General features: G+C 37.8%; 1 protein-coding gene across 2 annotated transcripts in view; it reads right to left on the bottom strand.

Annotated features, from left to right (window-relative positions):
- UNC79 (unc-79 homolog, NALCN channel complex subunit) overlaps nucleotides 1–21483 on the bottom strand; it is a 107341-nt gene that overhangs the window by 16474 nt on the left and 69384 nt on the right. For both annotated transcript variants that reach the window (XM_066188712.1, XM_066188711.1), the window contains 10 exons: nucleotides 20987–21089; nucleotides 19111–19251; nucleotides 15056–15094; nucleotides 13984–14096; nucleotides 13814–13899; nucleotides 12804–12977; nucleotides 11128–11196; nucleotides 10424–10534; nucleotides 4871–4975; nucleotides 1054–1131 (listed from right to left, as the gene is read on the bottom strand). In XM_066188712.1, coding sequence (XP_066044809.1) covers nucleotides 1054–1131; nucleotides 4871–4975; nucleotides 10424–10534; nucleotides 11128–11196; nucleotides 12804–12977; nucleotides 13814–13899; nucleotides 13984–14096; nucleotides 15056–15094; nucleotides 19111–19251; nucleotides 20987–21089 — 1019 coding nt within the window. The remainder of the gene's footprint in view (nucleotides 1–1053; nucleotides 1132–4870; nucleotides 4976–10423; nucleotides 10535–11127; nucleotides 11197–12803; nucleotides 12978–13813; nucleotides 13900–13983; nucleotides 14097–15055; nucleotides 15095–19110; nucleotides 19252–20986; nucleotides 21090–21483) is intronic.

The raw sequence follows: 21483 nt of genomic DNA, 5'->3' as shown, positions 1-21483 counted from the left end.
ATGACAGAATAAAAACCAGCAAAATATGGTCATTGGGAACACTGTTAGTATATCCTCCATTCAGTTTATGTGCAATAAGGATTCGACCTGGGTTCTAGAATATTGAATAACAGAATTGTTAGAGATTACACTCCAAACTCTGAAAATAAATGTTCAGTTTCACAAGACTTTTCTCCATCAACCTGTTCTGTTTCATACAAGCAGTAGGCAGCCTAATTTTCTATGATTTCTTCTGAAATGATCATGTTCCTATCACACCTTGTAACACCAGTGTTAGTCTATCTATTCAAAGCAAGTATAAATTAAAATATCCTGTTGGGAGGAAAGGTATTATTAAAGATTGGCATTTAAAATATCACGCACTTCAGAAGATACATGGGAAAGATCCTATTAAGTCATCCCTAAAGCTGACACACACATAGGGAAACAAGTTTTCCTCACTCAGCTTGTGAAGTAAACCTTGGCTAACCCTCTTCCATCTGCTTGGGTACTCAGTCACGTGTCCTGGAACACATCAAGCCCTCCCATTGTGTTACTTCTTCCCATATTCACCAGGTGCATATTCAGTGCCCGGGCAATTAGGACTACTTGTCATTTAGCTACACTCATCAGCAGGATATAGAGGAATGACTTACACATTACTAGGAAAGTACCATTAACTCCCTTCTTTAATCAGATAATCTTTTGTGAGAATGGAGGTAATGGCTTGTAGCTTTCCATCTTGCTACCATTTTTTGATGCGTTTAGCTGGTCTGTTTCCCACTGAGAATTGCAGATCTTTGATTTGTCTTTCTGAGCACAGGCTCCACTGAAGTCAGTTACACGGCGAAAGGTTATCAGTTTATGCAAGGGAAGCAACATTAAATTCTGAACTTTTCCACCATTAATAAAAAGGATGAAGCACCTAAACCTCTGCCTGTAATACATCTGGCTAATCAGAGGAGAAATGAAAAGGAAAGAGCATTAAAATGAAGCAAAGCAAGCTGAATAAGATGTATTTTAAAAAAAATCAGAACAACAGAACTAATAAATGGACTTTGCTTCAGTACTTACTCCAGGCATTGAGGCAATCATCTGTTTATGTAGGATTGTTGATTCAGCTAGTTTTGTTCCAGCATCTGCACAAACAAACTAAGAAGAAATTAAAGACAAGTTATTTTTAATTATTTTTGAGGAACCTGAAGACAGCAATAATTTATTCATTACTTCATTAAAATCTGTTCGGATCTCTTTTGGCTTTTATTCATAGTAATTTGCCTTTAGAGATATCCTTCCTTATAAACAACCTACTTAACCCACCATTATAAATGAGATAATTTTATTGAAAAAAAATCTGACTTTAATGTGCTTAATTAATACACATGCTGTACAGGAGCAATTTGAAGAATATTGTGTAACAAATCAGACTTTCTTTATGAAAAAAAAAGTATTTGTTATTTCTTCCATTTAGCAAACATTCCTCCTACATTATAGAGAGTGAACCATGATAGAGAATGATAAGGCAGGATGCCACATTCTTCACTGTGATTTTATAACATGTTCACTGAAGTTCTACAATGATGAATTATATGAAGAGTTTTGAAGTTAACAACATACTAGTACGGTGTGGTGTAACTTCTGCACAATACTACATAAACAAGCTGCTTCTGAGAGATGGTCAGTGTCATGCTATTACAGTAAAATATCTCTCATTGCTTTTCTCATGCTTTTATTTTACCTTTTTTCTTGCTTCTTTTTGTTTCCAAATCCCTTGACCTAAAATCTCCAATGTCCACATCATTCATACATTAAACTTGCTAATGCTGTTATGTAATCATTATAAAATTCAATAATGCATTGGACACCCTGCAAACGATTTGCTTGTTCCTACAACTTCTTGTCCTAACGTTATATCTACACTTGAGCTATTTTTGTCCATAGTGATGCAATGTAACTTTCTAAGAAAGAGCAAACAGAAAGTAACTGTCAACTAAGGTCTAAGCCTTGATCTTCCTTCTCATTAAAAATTAACTGATACCATGGTATTTTCCCAAACTGAGACAGATATTGACTACCATATTTTATGGTTGTCTAATGCATATTAGCAGTTCTCTCAATGACTAACTGCTCTTCATGAAAGTATTTCAAAATATCCTTTACAGCCCTAGAATTCACTCTTACACTTCCACAAGCTTTACAACAAAACAGATCAGGTACACTGAATTGTAGGAACTGACTGAACAAGCAAATTCTAAAGAGACACCAGTATAATTTGAAGTCAGTGGAAATCCTGAAGATGTGTGCTGATGAAATGAGAGCAGGAGAAAAGTACTGGGAAACAAAATGCTGTGAAGAAGCAGTTCCTATGGAAACCCATAGAACAGCAGCATGTACATGATGGCTTTCATTTGCTAGGACAAATCAAGGAGACAGTCCTTCTGTACCCTTTATCATCTAGGACACCTATGCAAAGATGGGAGCGATCTGGTTAAAAATTCTTTCTTTGTAAAGTGGGATAAAGTTAACTCTCATCTTAGCCTTAATGTCACCAGTGACACTGATGGCACTATGTAATCTGGATAAACGTGGGTGTCAAATGTACCTTTCTAGGAACTCCTTTGTTAGTCAGCCCACGACTGATCTATCATTAAATTAAAGTGCTCCTAGCTCCTTTGTTATCTGGAACATTTTGACAGAATCTCTGTATTCTGTGTGCACTGTCTGTATAGAATCTTACATACAGGCTAACATGTCCACGGAGACATGACTGTTGGAAATTAAAACCATTTCCGTTTGGTGCTGTGTTAACTCTGCTATAGCTTTACTCATTCAAAAGCACACAATTTGAATTAATATCATAGTGGCTTTCTGTGGTAAAGAGGTGAACCAATCCCTTCATTCTATTGATGGCACCAGAGAAAATTTAAAAAATAAGAGACAAATGCATTTTTACTGGTAGGTTTCTTAAATTACAGTAGTGCTTGAGATGGGCTTAGTGGTTACTATGGTATTGCAATTCCAGAGGCTGTTGAGTGATTCAGACCACATACTACTGAGAGCTGCCAATTTGCAGTGTCAATGGGAGAAGCAGTCATCATGCCTCCAGTAGGCTTCTATGGCAGATGGTCTGAATACAGCCCCTATTCTTCACCACTGACTGCATAAAAACAGAAGCTGGCTGCTTTGGATAGCAGGAAATATGAATCACTTCATCAGCTCCTGAAAGAGAGACATCATAAAAGACATTTATATCCACATTAGATGCTGTTGTGTTAGGTATGAATACATCCCAAAGTGAATACAGCATATGGGAACAGCGCTAGGAGGAAAACCCAGGCAATTACCATTTTATCTTTATGAGATAAAGGTAATGTAAGAGAGCGTTTTGCTTACTGGGTCTCTCAGACAATTGAGTCAATATGAAGGACAAGTGTAAATCAGTTAAATCGCACTGCCAAAATTGACATGGTCTGTTTGCATTCTCAAACGACAAATTCAGGCTAGGGGATTGTCATGCTTTGGGGTAGCCACAAAACTGAACCATAGGAGTAACGCAGAAAAATTGCCTTATTCTGTAATACAGGAAAAGTCAGTTCAACTCAACAAAAACCAATGTACATGGTATCAAGATGCATCACTGCAGCTGTAAGACAGAAAGAGGTTGGTGGTAGTTATTTGATGGTATTGACTGAGACTGAAAAAATTAAGTTTGGGTTTAATAATAATAAAAAGGCAAAGTTGTGCTTTTTAACTTAAATGAATTTTTAAAAACAACCCTTAACCATCAAAAGAAAAAAAACCCTCATGTGTTATTCTTCCCTTCCCAACTTCTTCCCCTAACACTGATGGCATAATAATTGTTTTCAGAGTTACCCTAACTGCTATATAATTTCGTTTGTCAGTATTATTTCTCTGTCAACTGGCAATCACTTACTTACTATGAGTAATGTACCAGTACTCAAAAGCAAATGAGTCCATAGTAAGCTACATGAAGCTTTGACCCATAATGGGAAGGGAAAGAGTGAATGGAGCTGTGACACTGGGAGCATTATGAGTGATCCATGTAATAAACACCTCACTTGGACATTTTGAAGTGCCATTATGCTGGTCCCCTATAATTTTAAGTTTCTAAATTTAAGTTCCTAACATATCATTATCTCATTGTGAACAATGAGAGCCCACTCTCATTGAGAGAACCTGTGATTACATTTGATGGACTTCAGCAAATTGTTTTTGTGGGACAGGCTTGTGATGCCAAACTCTGCCACACTTCCCTTCTTGGAGGCAGAAGTTTTCACAACTCTGCATCTCATTTCCTCATATTTTTCAGTGGTAGCTTGACCCCACAGAATGAAAGCAGCAGAAATACTGTCAATGTATTCTTTCCTGGAAAATTACAGGTCAAAAGAAAACGGCCTTCAGGAACTGGAGACCAGCTTACTGCCAGAAACCGAGTAGTGATCCACAATCAAGTAGAAGCCCTTCCCACACAAGCTGATGACAGGGTTTGAGGCCAGGAAATGAAGACAAGGCAGCACCAGAGGCAGCTGCCCCAACAGGACATGATATAAAACTCAATGGACTCAACCCTTATGGGTCCCTTCCAACTCAAGATATATTCTGTGATCTTCAATATATCAGCAGTGATGCACAGGTCATTATGTGAAATTTGGATTCCAAATTTAGTTTCTTAAATTTTAATGTAGGAGCCTCAATGTATGCACCAATGCATACGAATGTAACTGGATTTGGATTTTAAAAGTTCTTGCTTCCCCAGACATTGCTGGTATTTTCTGTAACCACGTTGGACTTAGGTCTTCAGCCTCTGCCCCACTCCCAAACCTGGGCCAAGACAGGATCAGTATGAGAATTACATCAGAATTTCCTGTACCTGCACCAACAGCAGCAGATTCATGTCTGGTAAGGGTGACTTTAACTTGAGTGCTTGTAGTAACTCCAATATAACACAGCGTGTCAAGTAAAATTTGTCCCTTTCCTGCAACAAAAAACCACAGAATTATGAAAGTCCTGAAATTCAATGACAGCCACTAGTAAACAATAAAGATACTTTTTATCTAAGTTTGAGACTAACAACGTTACAGAAATGTACTGATTTCTGCTGTCTTAAAAAAAAAGCGCCAACACCACTCATAATTTATATAATTCTACAGACTTAATTGAACAGGCATCAATGAAGGTGATTTTTCTTTGATGTTTTATCAGACATTATATCCAAGATTAGTATTTCACACATGAAATAAAAATAGATATTATAAAATTGTTATAAAGCCCAGGTAAGCAAATGTAGCTTTCATTAAGTAGTCCCATGAAAAGAGAAAAGAGGAAAGCAGTAAGAAATGACACAGAAGAACAAGACTGGTAGAGTATTTAGCATTATTCTGTCATGGAACCTGCCAAAAACAGTCTACATTTCACCACACTCTTCTTCTGTTGTTATTCCCCTTTAAAAAAAGAGTGCCTTCAGTACAGCTGCTTGGACCATCTATTTCCACTCATTAGACTGGCAGTACTTTTCCACTTCCACAATAAAAACAGTTTTGGCTACAGCTGCTACAACAGAAACACTTTAAATCAGCCAGTGGAGATTAGAACACAGAAGTCTAAGAATAGAGTTGTAGGGCTGAGTCAGCAAGGAGGCACAAGAGATAAGATGGGCTTGTTATACATCTTACTCTGACATTCTCCGACTTTAGACAGTAAGATAAAAACATGAGACAAATCTATAACCTGCTACTGACCACAGCAACTCAGAATTTTGATAAGCAGGAGCACCATGCTCTATTTCAGACAACAGTTAGAGATGAAATAAATTGCCTAATAATGAGAGTATAATCAAAGTGTGCTTAAAACCTAGCATCCTCTCTTTTGTAAATGCTATGCACTTGCTTGCTCACTCAAGTTAAATATGTGAAAATTTCTACTCAGTCAGGGCCTCAGTTTCTTCACAAAATCTGTAAAATGGGATCATCTGTCTCTTCCTCAGAGAAGTCTTATGAGGTTAATTGATGAGAGACAATTTGAAGGCCACCTCCAGCTGCACACAGGAGAAGCTGAAAGTGAGAGTGAGCTTTTGTTGCAGCAGACCAAGCAGACACCAGTGTTCCTCTTCAGAGAACTGATGTCCCCACACTACCTGTGTGGCATACTGTCAAACAAAGCTTGCCGCAACAGTGCACGTCTCCCACAGCACCCACATATCTTTGAATGAAAACAGACTTTAAATATCAGGCCTTGATTTGAGAGAAGGTGCCAAAACAACAGAATGGTATGTATTTCATGGAAGTTAGGATGCCAGTCTGTGAATCAACAGACCATACTTCAAGCTCCTGGTTTCCACTTTGATTACATGGAATGTGCAGACAGATAACACATTTAGATGACAGAATGGGTCCCAAACTGCAGTCCCTGTCCTTGTCTGACTAAATTGCTGCAGTCTAGGCAGCTAAACTTGCAGGAAGCTAACACTCCAGAATCAGCTGTATTATGAAACCTTTACTTGAGGGTACAAATATTCAAAAGTCACACATTCCACATGCATGAGTGGTGCTCTGATAAAAAACTAACAATGAAAGAATTTCCAGAGGAGGTCAGATGGGAAAAAATGTCTTCAGTAAGTTACCTCCAACAAGGCCATAAGCAGAAGCAAAAGGAAGAACAAGAACAAGGCAGGCATGTCTAATTTCAACAACTATTTTCAGCTCGGGAACTTATGAGCTCAGTGTGGTTTCTGTATAATTTAAAGCTCTCAGTGTATTTCTCTTCCATGTAACTGTCCATTGACCTCTAGGACTACTCATGCCAGCCTCTAGCACAAATGGTACTTGGCAAAGAGTCTCACACTGTTGAAGAATCACTTCCCTCTATTTGCTTTGACTAGTTCCTATAAACTTAGTAGGTTCTTTGCACTGGGAAAAAATGAAATTACCCATCCCTGTCTGGATCACTTGTGACCTTGGAGACCTCCCTCACATTCCCATCAGTTGCTGCTCTTTCAGACTGAAGAGCTCTTAGTTGCTCTGTATACGGAACTCCAATCATCTGATCATTCTTGCTATCATTACCTGAACTTTCTCTGATACTATGACATTCTGAGAGAACCAGAATGGTGCATAATACCCATGGTGTAAACAAATCCTGGTTGCTTGTTAGAATCCTGCAGGAACAGTCTGACTAAACTGCTGCAGTGGGTCCCTTCCCACCATCATATGCCCTCCTAGACCTGAGACACAGACACTACACAGCGCCACACTCAAGTTGAGAATTACATCCCCCCTAAGAGTGGACAGAAGTTCCTATCAGTAACCCAGACCAGTAGCCTACAGATACTGAAAAGAAAGGAAGACATAATTCTTCCAAAAGCATTCAGCTATTTTACATACCAACATCTATCCTATACAGGATATAATTGGGCCATTATAAATTGCTTTGACAGAACACAGGAAAGGAAGCATAGGCTTCACGAATTCCAGCTTTTCTTGGCTTTAGGGATAATACAACAGCCAACTGCCTCTTTCTCAAAGAAGTCTCCTATCTCACAGTCTAAACTCTTAAAGTTTGTTAAGCACATGCAATGAAGAGAGACTGAGCAAAATCAGGCAAAATGGTTTTCTGACATCTGACCTCTTGCTTCCTGCACTGTACATCAGGAGTGATGACATATAAGTCAATGGCCCAGAACATCCTTCCTATCCAAGTCTACTTATTCCTATCATCCTGCTGGTGATAAATATGTATAAACTTTATATTCTGCCACAAAGCCATTGTTTCTTGAGAATAACGCCCAGGGGAGCCACATGTATAAATCTGGTACCAGAAGTGTCAAGAATACACTACTTCAGCCACTGTTCAGCCATATTAACTCTCTCAAATGTCCCTGAAACCCTATAGAAAACAGCTTTGCAACCTTCAAATTGTGACTAACCACATCTAAATATGTAGAACATGAAACTACAGAAGTCCTAGTAGTACCTCAGGGTCCAAACTTAGTAATAAGAGTAAATTTGGATCTTTAATGGAGACTGCTATCCTCCAAGTGATCCAGTATAAGCAAAAATCTTTATTTTATCACTGCTGCTACCACAGTAATTAAAAATCCTGAAGATCTGCCTCTTAATATTCTTTTAAAAATTCAGTTGTAAAATCATGTGGCATTCTGCATTTACTTAGTAAGGGACAACAGAACACTAGCGAAAGGCTAAGTTTAGGCTCAAGCTTCTGCAGCTCTAAGAGATAAGAAAGCCAGAAAGTGTCCATTTATGACCTAAAGACACTTGAAAGGAAGACTAAAGATAAGATTACAATCCACAGAAGAGATGGTACTCTCAACTGAGAGTTCCAAAGGCACTGAAAAAAACCAAATTGCTGAGCTGGAACAGAAACTCAGACAAGGAAATATCAGACTGACGTGTGTCTTCAGGCTCCAGGACAAGAGAAACTCAGATATTCCTGCCACAGGGTATTAGGAAAACATTGGAGCAAAAAAAGATTTGGAGTGGTTGTACTGCACTGACCTCTACAAAGTGCATGCCGGAGTAGTTTGCTCTTTGAAAAGACAAGAATCCTCCACAGCTTAGCTGCAAATTGGCGTTCTGTTCCAGTCAGTACACTCAAAGTTGCAAAACAAGCAATTGCATTTGAATAGTTTCAATGCTCACAACTATACTCCTTCTGGAATTCACTTCTATGTGGGCCTCTACCACAACACTCTTACTTACCTACAGTCATTTCCACTGCAGAGAAACACAGACATCATAACTGATTTGGTGTTTTTTTCTAACAGCAGTCCTTAATTTGATGTTTCTAAGGCAAAACTATGGTAAGCTTCCAGAAATAACAAAGATAATGTAGTGTGGAGTTCCACTGAATTAACTATTTTGTGGCTATACAATGCAGAACATTCACTAATGCTTCCGTTTCTGGGTCATCAGGTTGCATTAAACTAAATCAAGAAGATTTTACGAAGCACTGTAATCCAAGCTTCCTGTGTGCAATTAAGTACTCACTATATTAATAGAACAATCAACCAGGAAGCATGCAAGGAACACGTGTGGGTTTTCTAATACCATGGTTTTAATGACATTTTTCTGAAACTGCAGAGCCTGAGGAAAGTGAAAAATTTGCTTTAGCAGGTATATGAAACACTCCGATAAGGTCACAAATGCAAGAGGGGTATCTTTGCCTCAGTTTTAATTGAGGCTTTTCTGTTTCAATGAAAACACCACTATTAGGCTTCAAGTTAACATTTTACTCACTTAGCCTTGCCCAAACCCTTAACTATAGATACAACTCAAAATAATTCCAAAAGCTAGGCAGTCTCTTCTGTATTCAGGGTTATTCCATTGCAAAAACACTTCTCTTTCAAATGAGACAAAAAGGTAGAACTTGCTTGCTGTCATTAAACAGACTGTTAATTTCTATTTAATGCTTCCAACCACTACATTTTGTAAAAATGTTTCTTATTTTCTTGTGGTGCAGTTTTTCTGCAAGAGTGTCATTGCTTTTATCATTTCTTCTTCACTCTTTGTACAGTGATATTTTAAGTCTTTACAAGACTCAAACAATGCATGTTCCAGTTGTACATTATCAAAACAGAGAATCATGTAACTACTTATGACAGAATGTTTCCTGAGGATTATTTACTGTTCTGACAAATGTATCAAGGATGGAAAACTGTGCACTTAGTGGCAAAAGCAACATTTTTGCTCAGTACCTTGACAATCTACGTAATGGAGTATATACGACCTCAGGTTCAATTGCTTTTTTGTTAAACTTCTCACTGATGGCTACAAAAATGAACCCGAGTAATAACTGTTATTTGTACACCACAGCTTTCATCCAGGAACCTTTAAAACTTTTTAGAAGTGTACATATACTGTTCTCTTTTTCACATAGCAACAGCCATGCATGCCAAAGGAAAATACCCAGTACAGAATGAACAGGATCTAAGATGGAAAGCTCCTAACTTGGAGTCTTCCATTTTAGTTACTCGTCTACTGCCTCCCCTCACAGCTGTGCTCTCAAAAAGCAATACCAGGAATATTTAAGTTTTTACTCGCAAGTTACATGGCTAAATTTGTGCACTAGGAAAGATACGACTGCACAGACATTTTAAGTGATGCATGAATACCAGGTATCTTTTCAACATGAGACAAAAAGTCCAAGTCCCAAAATCACATCAAAATACTTTTCTGAGGAACATTTGCAGCAGGTTCCCATCATCTGTCTCTCTACTGTGAATGTAAAATTCAGCATTATTAAAAGGCACTGAACAATGATCACTGCTTGATTAACCAAACTGTGTTAAAACTGTTGATATGCCTGAAGCTTGACACTGATTCCTTCTTTACTTCCAAACTACTTGTAAGAAGCACAACTTTGTCCTATTTTTACTCATCCCTAAAAGAAGATACAGTGTCATTGTTACCTTTGTGAAGGCTCGGTAGCACAAACCACATAGTTCCACCAGGTAGGCCAGAGTGAAGACAGCATTCTGAATTACAAAACTTAGTAATTTTGAAAAAGGTTCCAGAAGACTCTGCAATGACATGTGTTACAGAAATCAATAACTCGTGGCCCAAAAAAGCAAAGCAGCATTCCAACTCTGAAATGCCTGAATGGAACAGCATTATTTTTAGCTCAGAGGCTATCTGCCTGGGATTCACACTGTTTTGGTCAAACAGCTGTATCATATGCCTTCATGCTTCTGTCAGAAATTAGAAACAAAAAGTTAGAAAATAGTTTCACTCGTGACACAGTGTTTATAAGAGATTCTGTATAGTTTATGCAGGAAAACCTCAGTGACTTCAGTGGAATTGTACTGGAAAATGTCTAAAGAAGCTCACTACTCCTTTTTCTTTTAAAGAAAAAAATAGAGAAGGGGGAAAATAAAAAAAGAGAACATCAAATCTTTAAGAAGACATACATTCACACCCACACAAGAATGTAATTCTACCCCCACTTTACTGTAACCTAAATTCCAAAGCTCTTATCATTCTCCAAACAGTATTGGACTGCACAATTTTATGCTTACATATAATACTTTCCTAGCCAGGGGATATGAACACATTCACACAATTGCACAGGCTGGCTAAATCTGAGGCAAGAGAATTTTGTCTTCTTGGAACTTACCCTGGTGGCACTAGTGGTAGGTATCTTCAACAAGCAAATCATGATTCTTAAACTAGAGTCCAAAGAACACTGAACACATTTGAAGGCAGAAAAGAAAAAGAAAAGAAGTTAGTACCTTTCTGTGTACATATCTTGCTTATAGTGGTAGCAGCTATGAGTAACTTACAAGTGAAGTCTGAAAAATGATCCCTGATGATTGATTTTTAACTACTTTGTCTAAACTGGTTTATTCTTGAACACAATCATATCCTAATCATACCCCTTCAGTGGTAACATACCAGAGCATAGGTGCCCACCATCTACCTTATTTTATATTTCTGTGCTTGTCCTGGACTATGATATTTTCCCTCACATCCCAAGACATCTCTCAATCTGTACCACTGGAATATGCCCTGGAGGCAGCTGTTTCAGACTCCTTAAGTTGTTCCTTATGATGTAATCTTTATTTCAAGTAAATCATACAGGTTACAGAACTGAATGGACTTTCCAGGATCAACCCATTGTCTTGTCTCACCCCTGCTGTAAACATCTAGTGCCCCCTATGACCCTAAAGAAAAGAACAGGAGATTGAAAGTTCAGAAGCAAGCAATTGCTTTACTTGTATCACTAATAATATCTCCCATACTCTTTTAGAGTAAACACTCCACCTAAAGGTTCTGTGAATGGTGGATATGCAGTTGGAATCACTAAGATCCAATTAATTACTTTCTATTTATTTCAGTGACATAAGATGCAGCAGATTGGGGTGGCTAGTACACAGAAGCAATGGTTATTGCCTGTTTGGCTTAGTATGTGCTGAATGATAATGCCACAATTTACCAAATTCTAAAGATGTTTCCAGATCTGACTATTGCATAATAGTGCCAAGGAATTTAATATCATTCATGTAGCCAGGTAGTGACAACCAATTTAAAAGACAATGTTATCAGTCACAGATTTAGACTTTGGATCCCTCAGCCCATACAGAACAACACTGCTTTGTAGAGAAGAAATTACCACTGGGTTCATTCACACCACAGGAAATAGAGTACGTGCATGAGAATTCTGTTTAATTTACTGGAGTTTATTGGAAAGACTCAGAAGTTTTTACTGTGTTTGCTGGAATATACACACTAGAATATAAGATCCTGCTGTATGACCTCTGAACTCTCAGAAATCAGAGCCCAGAGCTTCTGGATTCAGTTTCTGTAACAATATTCTATTACAATCAGAACTACAACCTGGTCAGCCAAACAGGCTAAGCCCAAGTGCCAATAGTCTCAGTTCACTCTGCCTGACTAATGTGTACTTTTATCAAATTAAATAGGTGGGGCTGCTCTTCCTAAGAGTTTCATTTAGTTTTAACAGTTAAAACCAAATGGGTTTTAATTGTCTAAATATTGACTCTCTCAAACGCAGCATTCTAATCTGACAGAGAGAGGGCATAGAAATGCATAGGAAAAATGCCAAGAAAGAAGTGAAAAGTACCCTGGTCAGAGTTGCTGTTGTTACCTACAGAACACATAATTAAAGGGGTGGATCAGAGATACAATAAATCCAGTCCTCTGGAAATATTAGCTGAATCATCAGGAAACATTCACAACAACCCACTCTGACTGGTTATCCACAGTTTTTGCAGTTTCAGTACATCCTGACCAGTGGCAATACAGCTTGCTTCAAATGTCCACACATCATACCTTAAGAGGCAAAACACATGGGAGTTTAGTAAGAAAGGTCTGAAACTGGTTACTAATTGTGGTCCAGAGGTTGCTGGGGGAATCCATCGGCAAGGCTTCCATAAAGGTAGCAATGTTTTCCAAACAGCGTAGCATCGCACCCCCTGCTGGCAAATTCTTCTTGTTGTTTAAACCCTGGGAAACAAAACAAGAACTCCGAACAGTCATACACAGGCAGAAAAGGTCCCTGACACGGTATTTGGAAGTGCTGAGGGTAATTCGTTAAGACCAAATACTGGGTACTTTTTCTATAATGCTAATGATAGTGTTGGGCTAGGAATTTGAGCTATGTGTATGAAAGTTAGTCTAACAGTTCCTAAAGTACTGACCAAAAGATTTTGAGCCAAAATGTTATAAGCAGGGCCATAGCTCATAATCTGCTTAGACTGGCATGGCAGTAGAAAAAACAAAACTCCAAGTATCCAGCAGCAGATTTTTCATGTTCTCCTTTAGACAGTTTTAAAGAAGATATATCCGTTAATGTTCCATAGACCATATATGCTTGTGTGGCTTGTGTCCTAGGGTGAGGCCTGAAAAGACATGAGCAGTTTTAAAGTGATGCCAACATCTTGTATGAGGGAACTGCCATGTTATTGGAAGAGCAGGATGCACACAGGTGACCAGTTCTAGCAGGAGGAAAAATGGTACAGTAGAAATAAGCCAGCTGCATAGAAGGCAGTCAGTCAAAGGCAGGCAATAGATTTTTGGAATACCTAAGAGAAACTGTCATCCAATAAAATGAGGAGGGAGAACAGAGATGTATGAGTAGAAATGTTCCTGGAAACAAAAAATAGTCCTTGGGGCAGGAATGGGACACACTACCAGTGGTGAGGACAGCCTAGTTACTTCCAGGGAGGACAAAACAAAAATTCAGTGGTTTTGGTGAAGTAAGTTTGAACTTAAATGAGGAGAAATGACCCTGATAATGCTAATAAAATTAGCATCACTAACATAGCCAACTGTCAACATACCTCTAACAGCTGGCTCAGAGCAGCAATGGAACTCAGCTCACTGAAGTCCATCAGAGACGTGGCTAAGGTCCGTAAAAAGCTTCCATCTGAAATTTGAATGACATTTTTGCACTGGCTGTTCATACAGAGGAAACTGAGGGTCAGAAATGCACTCGGGTATTGCACATTACCTTTAATAATGCTCTGGAAGAGCTGAGGGAAGATGCCATTGGGAGCCAGCTGATGGAACACACAACGCAGGAACTGCTTGGCCACACCTGCAGCATTTCCAGGGATCATCATGCTGAAAATGAAGAAAAAGAAAAGAAGAAAAAAAAAAATTACCTTGCAGATTAAACACTTGTCATAGCTGACTGCATGGAAGAAATAAAGATGATGCTATTCTTTTTAATTATGGAAGTGTTAAGTTATGAGTGAGACACTCAAAAACAGAAGTGTCCTGATCCTGAAAAAAAGTACAGCATGTTGATTTTAAGACTTGAGCTCAACTATGAATAGATTAAAAAATTACGTACACGAATTTCAAGTATTTGTCCCAATAAATACCTGTATTTTTCCTGATTCCTCATGTAGTTTTATTTGTGAGTCATCTGAATTTGAAATATATTCCTGCTCTCACCTTGTGTATTTCAATGACGTAGAATAAGATTTCTGGCTTTTCACAGAACACATGAACAACAGGTAAACAAAAACATTACAATATTCATTCGCCTCTTGCAGTTTCCTTCAAAAGATGAAGTACTCCCTAATCATTCATAAATGAATGGTTTAATTTTAAAAGCCTAAGTATTATCTATTTACTCACAAATTGCACATCTTAACATGCTTTGCAGCTTCACAAAATGAATTTACCCTACTCAGCATCTGATTTACATAATGAGGCATCACGACCAGGGATTCTCCATGGCCAAGGATGATTCACTTGATTGAATGTATGGAGATAGTTTATCAAGACAAATACTGAACACAGAACCAGTCAGAAAAAGCTGCACTGAAATTGTGAAGACCAAACAGCATCTGAATCTGATTTTTTCCAGCTTTAACACAAATGAATATAGGCTCCTGTCCATCTCCAGAAAACAAAGGATATTTGAAACAAGTAGAAAAGTCAGTTTTTTCCTTTTACTCACAAATTTTAAGTAACATTTTTTAAAAGTTAAATTTAGTTGATCTCAAGGTCAGGGAAGACGATGCTTTAGATTGATTGTTTCAGTTTTGTCAAGGTATCCTTTGCTACCATACCTTTCTGCTTGATTAGAAAAACTGGTACTTGATGCCAACCTGGAATAAAAATTAAAAAAAGAAATTGAAGTTCATATGCTTTTTTGTGTGTATGTTTCATTTTTAAGTAAGCCAATAAAGTACTGTTTTAAATAAATAATACACACAAATTTTAGAGAACATTTAAAATGTTACCATAAAGATCTTCTGAAGAGCACCTAAATTCAGAAAAATTATGTTTGCATGACATAAACTCTATTCAGTCTTGCAGTCTCACTAATGCTCAACTGCTCTAAGACAAATCTTGCCTCCCTCTAGTAGCACAAAGATAATGAAGTAATATTTTTGCCCTACAGCACATCATGGATAACTAATTTTTTTGAGATAAAAGTTTTGGTTTTTTTTTTCCAGAAGCTGCCTACTGACTGAATTGTTTCAGATTAATGCAACAACACAGACTAAGCAAAAATTCTTTGCTTGGCTGTCTAAATTGAGGCTTCTAGTTCCAGATATTGGCACCTAAATAACAAGCCTAATTTCAAAAACACTAATTACCTACAAGCTCTTTCGAAGTCAGATGTCAGATGAGAACTACCATATTCTCAAAAATCAGGTCATTTATTTTAGTACCTAAATATAGACTTGAAAGCCAAATATGGGCATTTGGTGGTGAAAATAAGTAAAATCATGCAATTCAATATGCAGGACACATAAATGAATAGAATCAGAGCTTATAATATCAAAGCAAAACACCTTTAATACCAAGAGCCACTAACAAACTGTACAGTCTAAAGCCAATATAAAGATGGACACTGGAAGCATCCCTTATATACAAAATACCATAATTTTTTTACTTTTATCTGCTTCAAATCAGTATTTCAGATGGTATAAGTTGATAAGTCTAAGGGAAAAGTTCATAGAGCTACACTATTTTATATCTAATCTTCAATGGGGTGTTTTTGATTTATGATCCTTTTAGCCTGGACTTAGCTGTTGCTCATCCTTGGTCACCCCCTGTTCTGAAGGCAGTTTCCTCTCTAATCAACACAATAAAATCCAGAAAGGACCCTAAGGCAGCTCAGTCAAATGCAACAGCGTGAACCAAAATTATGGTGACTTTAATGAATTATGCATGACAAGTTGGGGACATGGCATACTTACAACAATGCAATAATCTCAAACTTGATGGTGCAGGTGATTAAAGATAATATTATCTTCAGTTGTTCTAGCATATATCAGAAAAACACATTGGAGTTCCTGACTCTAGTATCATTAAGGGGAACCCACACTAAAATACAACACAGTATTTCTGGTGTGCAAAGCAAATTCTGGGTGAGAAAGGTCTGAAGCTACCATCAAGCAATACAGGCTATCATTCTGGACTAACTGTAGCATCTGCTTACATTAAAGCGCACAAGGATTTCTGCAGAATGCAACAAGATCAATCACATGCCCGATGGACATGATACCTACTTTCAAAATTCTCCTGAAGAACAGAAACAGAACAATGTAAAATCTTTTTTCTAAAAGAAATCAAAGTCTAATGTTGTTTTTTTTTTCTCCTTTTGAAAGTGTTAACGCAAGCATGGGTTTTGTGACCAACAAAACACTAGGTTTCTAACTTTGGAAAAACCTGACCTGACATGAACTACTGTAAACACTTGGGAACATCTGAAACTTTTTGAAATGTACAGTCTGTATATATTTATCATTACTACTCTAAATATTTTATTGCACAAATGCCATGAAGTCTCATCATTACCTCCACTTTGCAGACCACAAAGCAGAACAGGAAATGGATAAGTTCAAATCTGTACATGTTAAGAACATAAGTTAAGCTTTTCACAGCTCCTCACTACATCAAGTCTAAATGTAACTTTCAAACACAGCTTTAATGCTTAGAAAGTTAAATGTCACTGGAAATCAGTTAAATAAGAACCACCAAGTCAAAAATCTTGATTCAGGAACCAGATCATAAACATAAATGCATGTCAGAGTCTTCGAAACACTTCAACCTTTACTAGTCAGTAACTTGAATTCAGAATTTTTTTCCCTTCTGAAAATCCCAACAAATGCCTATCTGTGCCCATGGGTACCCAAAAAACTTCTGAAAATCTTTCCATGTGTTGTTGTTGTTTAGGTATTCTGAAAGACCTTGGACTTCCTAACTCGTTATTTCCTCTTCTATTCATGAAAGTAGTAGCCTCATTTGTAAGAATAAAAATGCAAAAAGTCTAATTTGTTTTCACTTCTGCTATTAGATGGGTATGTGGAGGTGTATATTATATATATATATTTATATATATATTTATATATATATATATTTATATATATATATATATTTGAGGCACCTGAATGCCTCTCTACTTATTTATGCTACTTCTTTTGCATATTTTCAAAGTAATTCCTTTGTGAGGAGCCTCTTATTGGACCTAGAAATTTTGTCAGCAATTGCAACCAGAAGGAAAAAGACAGGATATTTACCAGGAATACCCCATGTCGCACTGTCACCTGCTGCTCTAAAACAATCGTCTATCTGACTCTAAAGATGCAGCATTTCCCCCTCAAAAAAACACAGAAGAAGGTAGCCCACGTACACCTCATTCCTTGATAATTCATTTTCCAAATTATTTCCTCTCTGTGGCTGTAGTACTGCTGTATTTACAAGAGTCAGACAGACTGGGTAATATCCATCTAGAGCAGAAACTTTGCCTCCATCAGAGTTAATTAGCAGCGACAGCAGGGAACTGCAGCCTTGCAATTAATGGAAATGGAGGACTTGAAGAGCTGCTGTATGGAAATGGAATTGGGAGGGAGTGGAGAAGCAGGGCTGTGGAGACCCATGCCCCTGCAGAAGCCACAGTCAAGCAATTAGAACTTCAGTCACCAAAAAGAATGTGGAGGACGAGAGCTGTGCAACATTTCTGCAGGTCTAGTGCTGCTCAGAAATTTATTCTGAAACACCCCATCACATCCATCCCTCCTCCGAGGCAAGAAGTTGTTGAAGCGGCCGAGACAGCAACCACACATAATTCAATGGTAATGGTACACCTCAATTATCCCATGCACACTGGGTAAAAGTAACAAGAGAAAAATAATGGCAGCAAACATTCAAGACTTTCTCAGAGACAATTTCATACAGCAGATGATTTGGAAGCCCTTATAAGGCAATGCAAATTTGCACCTAGCATACAAAATATGGCTGAAAAGCCTGAAGAGCATCATGTATGCCAATGAATGATCATATCTAGGAGTCAACCCTCCTCCAGGAGCAAAGCTCAGAAAAGTGGACCACATTTCTGCGTAACTTCTAAAGCAGGAACCACATAAAAGTGAAAAATTTTGTCAAAGCAGCAACAAGGGGGAATCAAGAGAATTCAATTTTTGTAAGAAGCACAGAAGCTGTTTATGAGCATTACACTGGAAACTCAGGACCAAGGTACTCTAGTTGTTAAGAAAGACTTCAAGAGAGCAGAAGAAAATAAGGTAAGGGAGGTTATTAAAAAAGAGAAGGCTTTTTTCAAAAAGATGAAGTCTTGTCTCAAATGAAAGCAGAAAAAAGCATAAATTCTGATAAATGGGGTATAAAAACCACTAGGAGGGTGGACAAAAAAACTCCAAAAACCAGTTTAAGGAGCAACTAGCAGGAGGAATAAAAACTAACAGTAGAATTTTCTTTTCTTTCAAGGACCAAGATTAAGAAGCACACCATTTGTTGCACCAGTTACCGTTCAGGTAATAAACAGGGTAGTAAATAAATAAGGGTACTGTAGAAAATCTGAATTTATTCTTCACATCACTGCTTACAGCGGGACAAGCTGAGGAGATTCCTGAGCTGGAATTTCCTCTTGGAGGGTAAATGGAAGAACATCAAAGGAGCTGCCAAAAATTGAACTGACAGTGGAAGAAATTACGTAAGAAATTTATAAAATGATGAGTAACAGACACAAGACAGAAGTTATTATTCACTTAAGAGTTTTAAAATATACACCTTTGTACACTCAAGTTTATGTGAACCCAATTCCAGGTACAAAATTCGTTCAACTTCATTGGAGAGAGGAAAGGCCTGAATTTACCTTCCTACAGACTGCATGATGTCCAGCAGCAGAGGAGCAGCCAAGTCTGGACTGAGGTGAATGAAGGTTGAGAGCACAACTATAGCCAGGCCTAGTGTTTCTTCATCATATTCTTCAAGAACAGCCCCACAGTCATGGCACCTGCAAAGAAGTTTTTAATCTTGATGTTAACAAATTTCAAACAAAGCATTACTATACATAGATCTGTGTATAATTATGTCTTTTAAAAGAATTATTACTTAGTACATTCTATTCCACATTTATTTAAAAGGATAACGTAATTGTGATTTTTTTATAATTATTAACAGTCCATAGTTTTCAAACATTAATAAAACTTCTCACTAGTTACACAGCCTTTCTCTTTAGTGACAGATGAAAGAGGGCCACAGGACAGACCTTGTTTTGAATCCTTCATTGGCAACTGTCTTCCAGCTCCCTCATTATTGGACTGCATCAGTTTGAACTATCCAAGAGAAATCTGCAGCAGTGAAGACTGGCCCTCAGCAATGTGAGCACAGCCCATTTGTGCAACTTGGGCTAAGTCCCAGGCACCATAGACACAAACAATGACACACACAGATGATCTTAAAGAGATGGAACAATTTCACATTGCCTCTCCTGTCAGTCATGAATTATGAATAACAAATTATACAATTAGAAAACAATGATCTGATTGGTTCCCACAGCAGTTACAGCTATTAAGAAATAAATAAAAAGACCTCTCAGGGGCACAGAACCTTAGATTTCAGAAAAGTCTCCTTTCCCAGGGCAGATTTGCTACTGAGTCACTTATCCTTCCTGAAATGCTCAAAGACAACTGATGAAGGTCTGAAAGGGCTCCAAAATGTCAAATATAAAGGGGATGTCAGATTTGGGAGAGACGAGACAGGCTTTCACAACCTATTAAAAAGGCAAACCAATGTGGGAAATTGGCTTATCTCAGCCCAGTAAGAAGGCTGGCTTAATTTGATCAACGAGTTGCTAATGACTCCAACAGATTGTGAGATTTTAACTTAATGGAATTGAACAGGCAATTTTCTTGCCCTTTTTACGGAACATAAAGAAAATACGACAACAAAGTCATGGAAGTCAAGCTCAGCTGGTCTGTATATTAATAGGTAGTGCTTGAGCTTTGGTGAAATGGCCAAGGGAAGTGCCACAGACCAGACTAACTTTGGGACGCTTCACTTTGCCCCACAATAAAGTCCACAAGTAGTCACTGCCTGCACAAGGGCCCTGTCTTTCCCCAGTGATCATCCCTGCATGGCTGTCTACTGGACTGAGCACACAGAGGAATTTGTGGTTTCTCTTCCCAAGTTTTGAACAAATCAATGCATGGATCCCTACTGACTGCTTTACTACTCTATTTAATGAGTACACTTCTGTTTAACATTCCCTTTACAGGCATTTTAACCAAACAATAAAGGTTTGCAAAAGCTTTGAGGATCACTGAGTATCAGCAATAAAAATGCTATGTAGATTACGTATGATGACACATCAACAGCTACTGATTTCAACAGAAACCCAAAGGAATTCATAATAGAACTTCTTTTTTTCTTCCCCTAAGACAAAAAAGGTTTCTGATGGATCACAAGGAACCCTTGATTTAAAGTAGGATGGAAAATGCTTCCCCTGTCCTCTGTGCACATGCAATAGCCTGAGTCATCATTACACCTGTGCACAATCATCCAGGTCCTACTGAATAGAAAACACATCTTGCTAGCAGTGTTTAGAAAATTTTTACCTTGGGGTAAAAGAAAAAAACTTAGCATAGAGATAAATGATAAAATGGACTCTGTATTTGCATCAAGTATATCTATACTTGACGTTTGAAGTTCAACTAGTTCTTTGAAGGAGAGAAAAAAAACTCACTTACTTGTCAGTCATCAGAATGGGCTGGTCATCAGCAAATTCTTCTGGTGCAGGTACAAACATACTGACTATACTGGGTGCTGACAGCAAACTAGATTTTGTAGCACCTTAAGGCAATTTGTAAAAGAATTAAAAAAAAAAAAAGAAAGAATCATCAAACAGAAATCCAAAATACTTGATGAGCAGACTTCTAAAGAATAGCCATAATGGCTTTACTGTCCCTAGAAATAAGAAATAAATTGTGTCTATAAAAAGACATATAAGCACATTCTTTGCTTCTGCTAGATTATTCCAATTACTTAGAACTATCAATTAAAAATAGATAAATCCCTGGGGAAAAAAGACAACATAAACCAAAAATTCCAGGAAATTGGATGCAATTGTATCTACTAGGTGGAGAAGATGATTCTACAGTTGCTACAAGACTGGATATCAGAAGATTTGCAGTATTCCCCCATCCATTTGGGAATTAACCTCCCATAGTTCTCAGTTACATGAAGA

Source organism: Chamaea fasciata, unplaced genomic scaffold, assembly GCF_029207755.1.
Source record: "Chamaea fasciata isolate MVZ Bird 193981 ecotype frontalis unplaced genomic scaffold, bChaFas1.0.hap1 SCAF_7, whole genome shotgun sequence".
NCBI lineage: Eukaryota > Metazoa > Chordata > Aves > Passeriformes > Sylviidae > Chamaea > Chamaea fasciata.
This window is presented reverse-complemented; position numbering and strand designations above follow the sequence as displayed.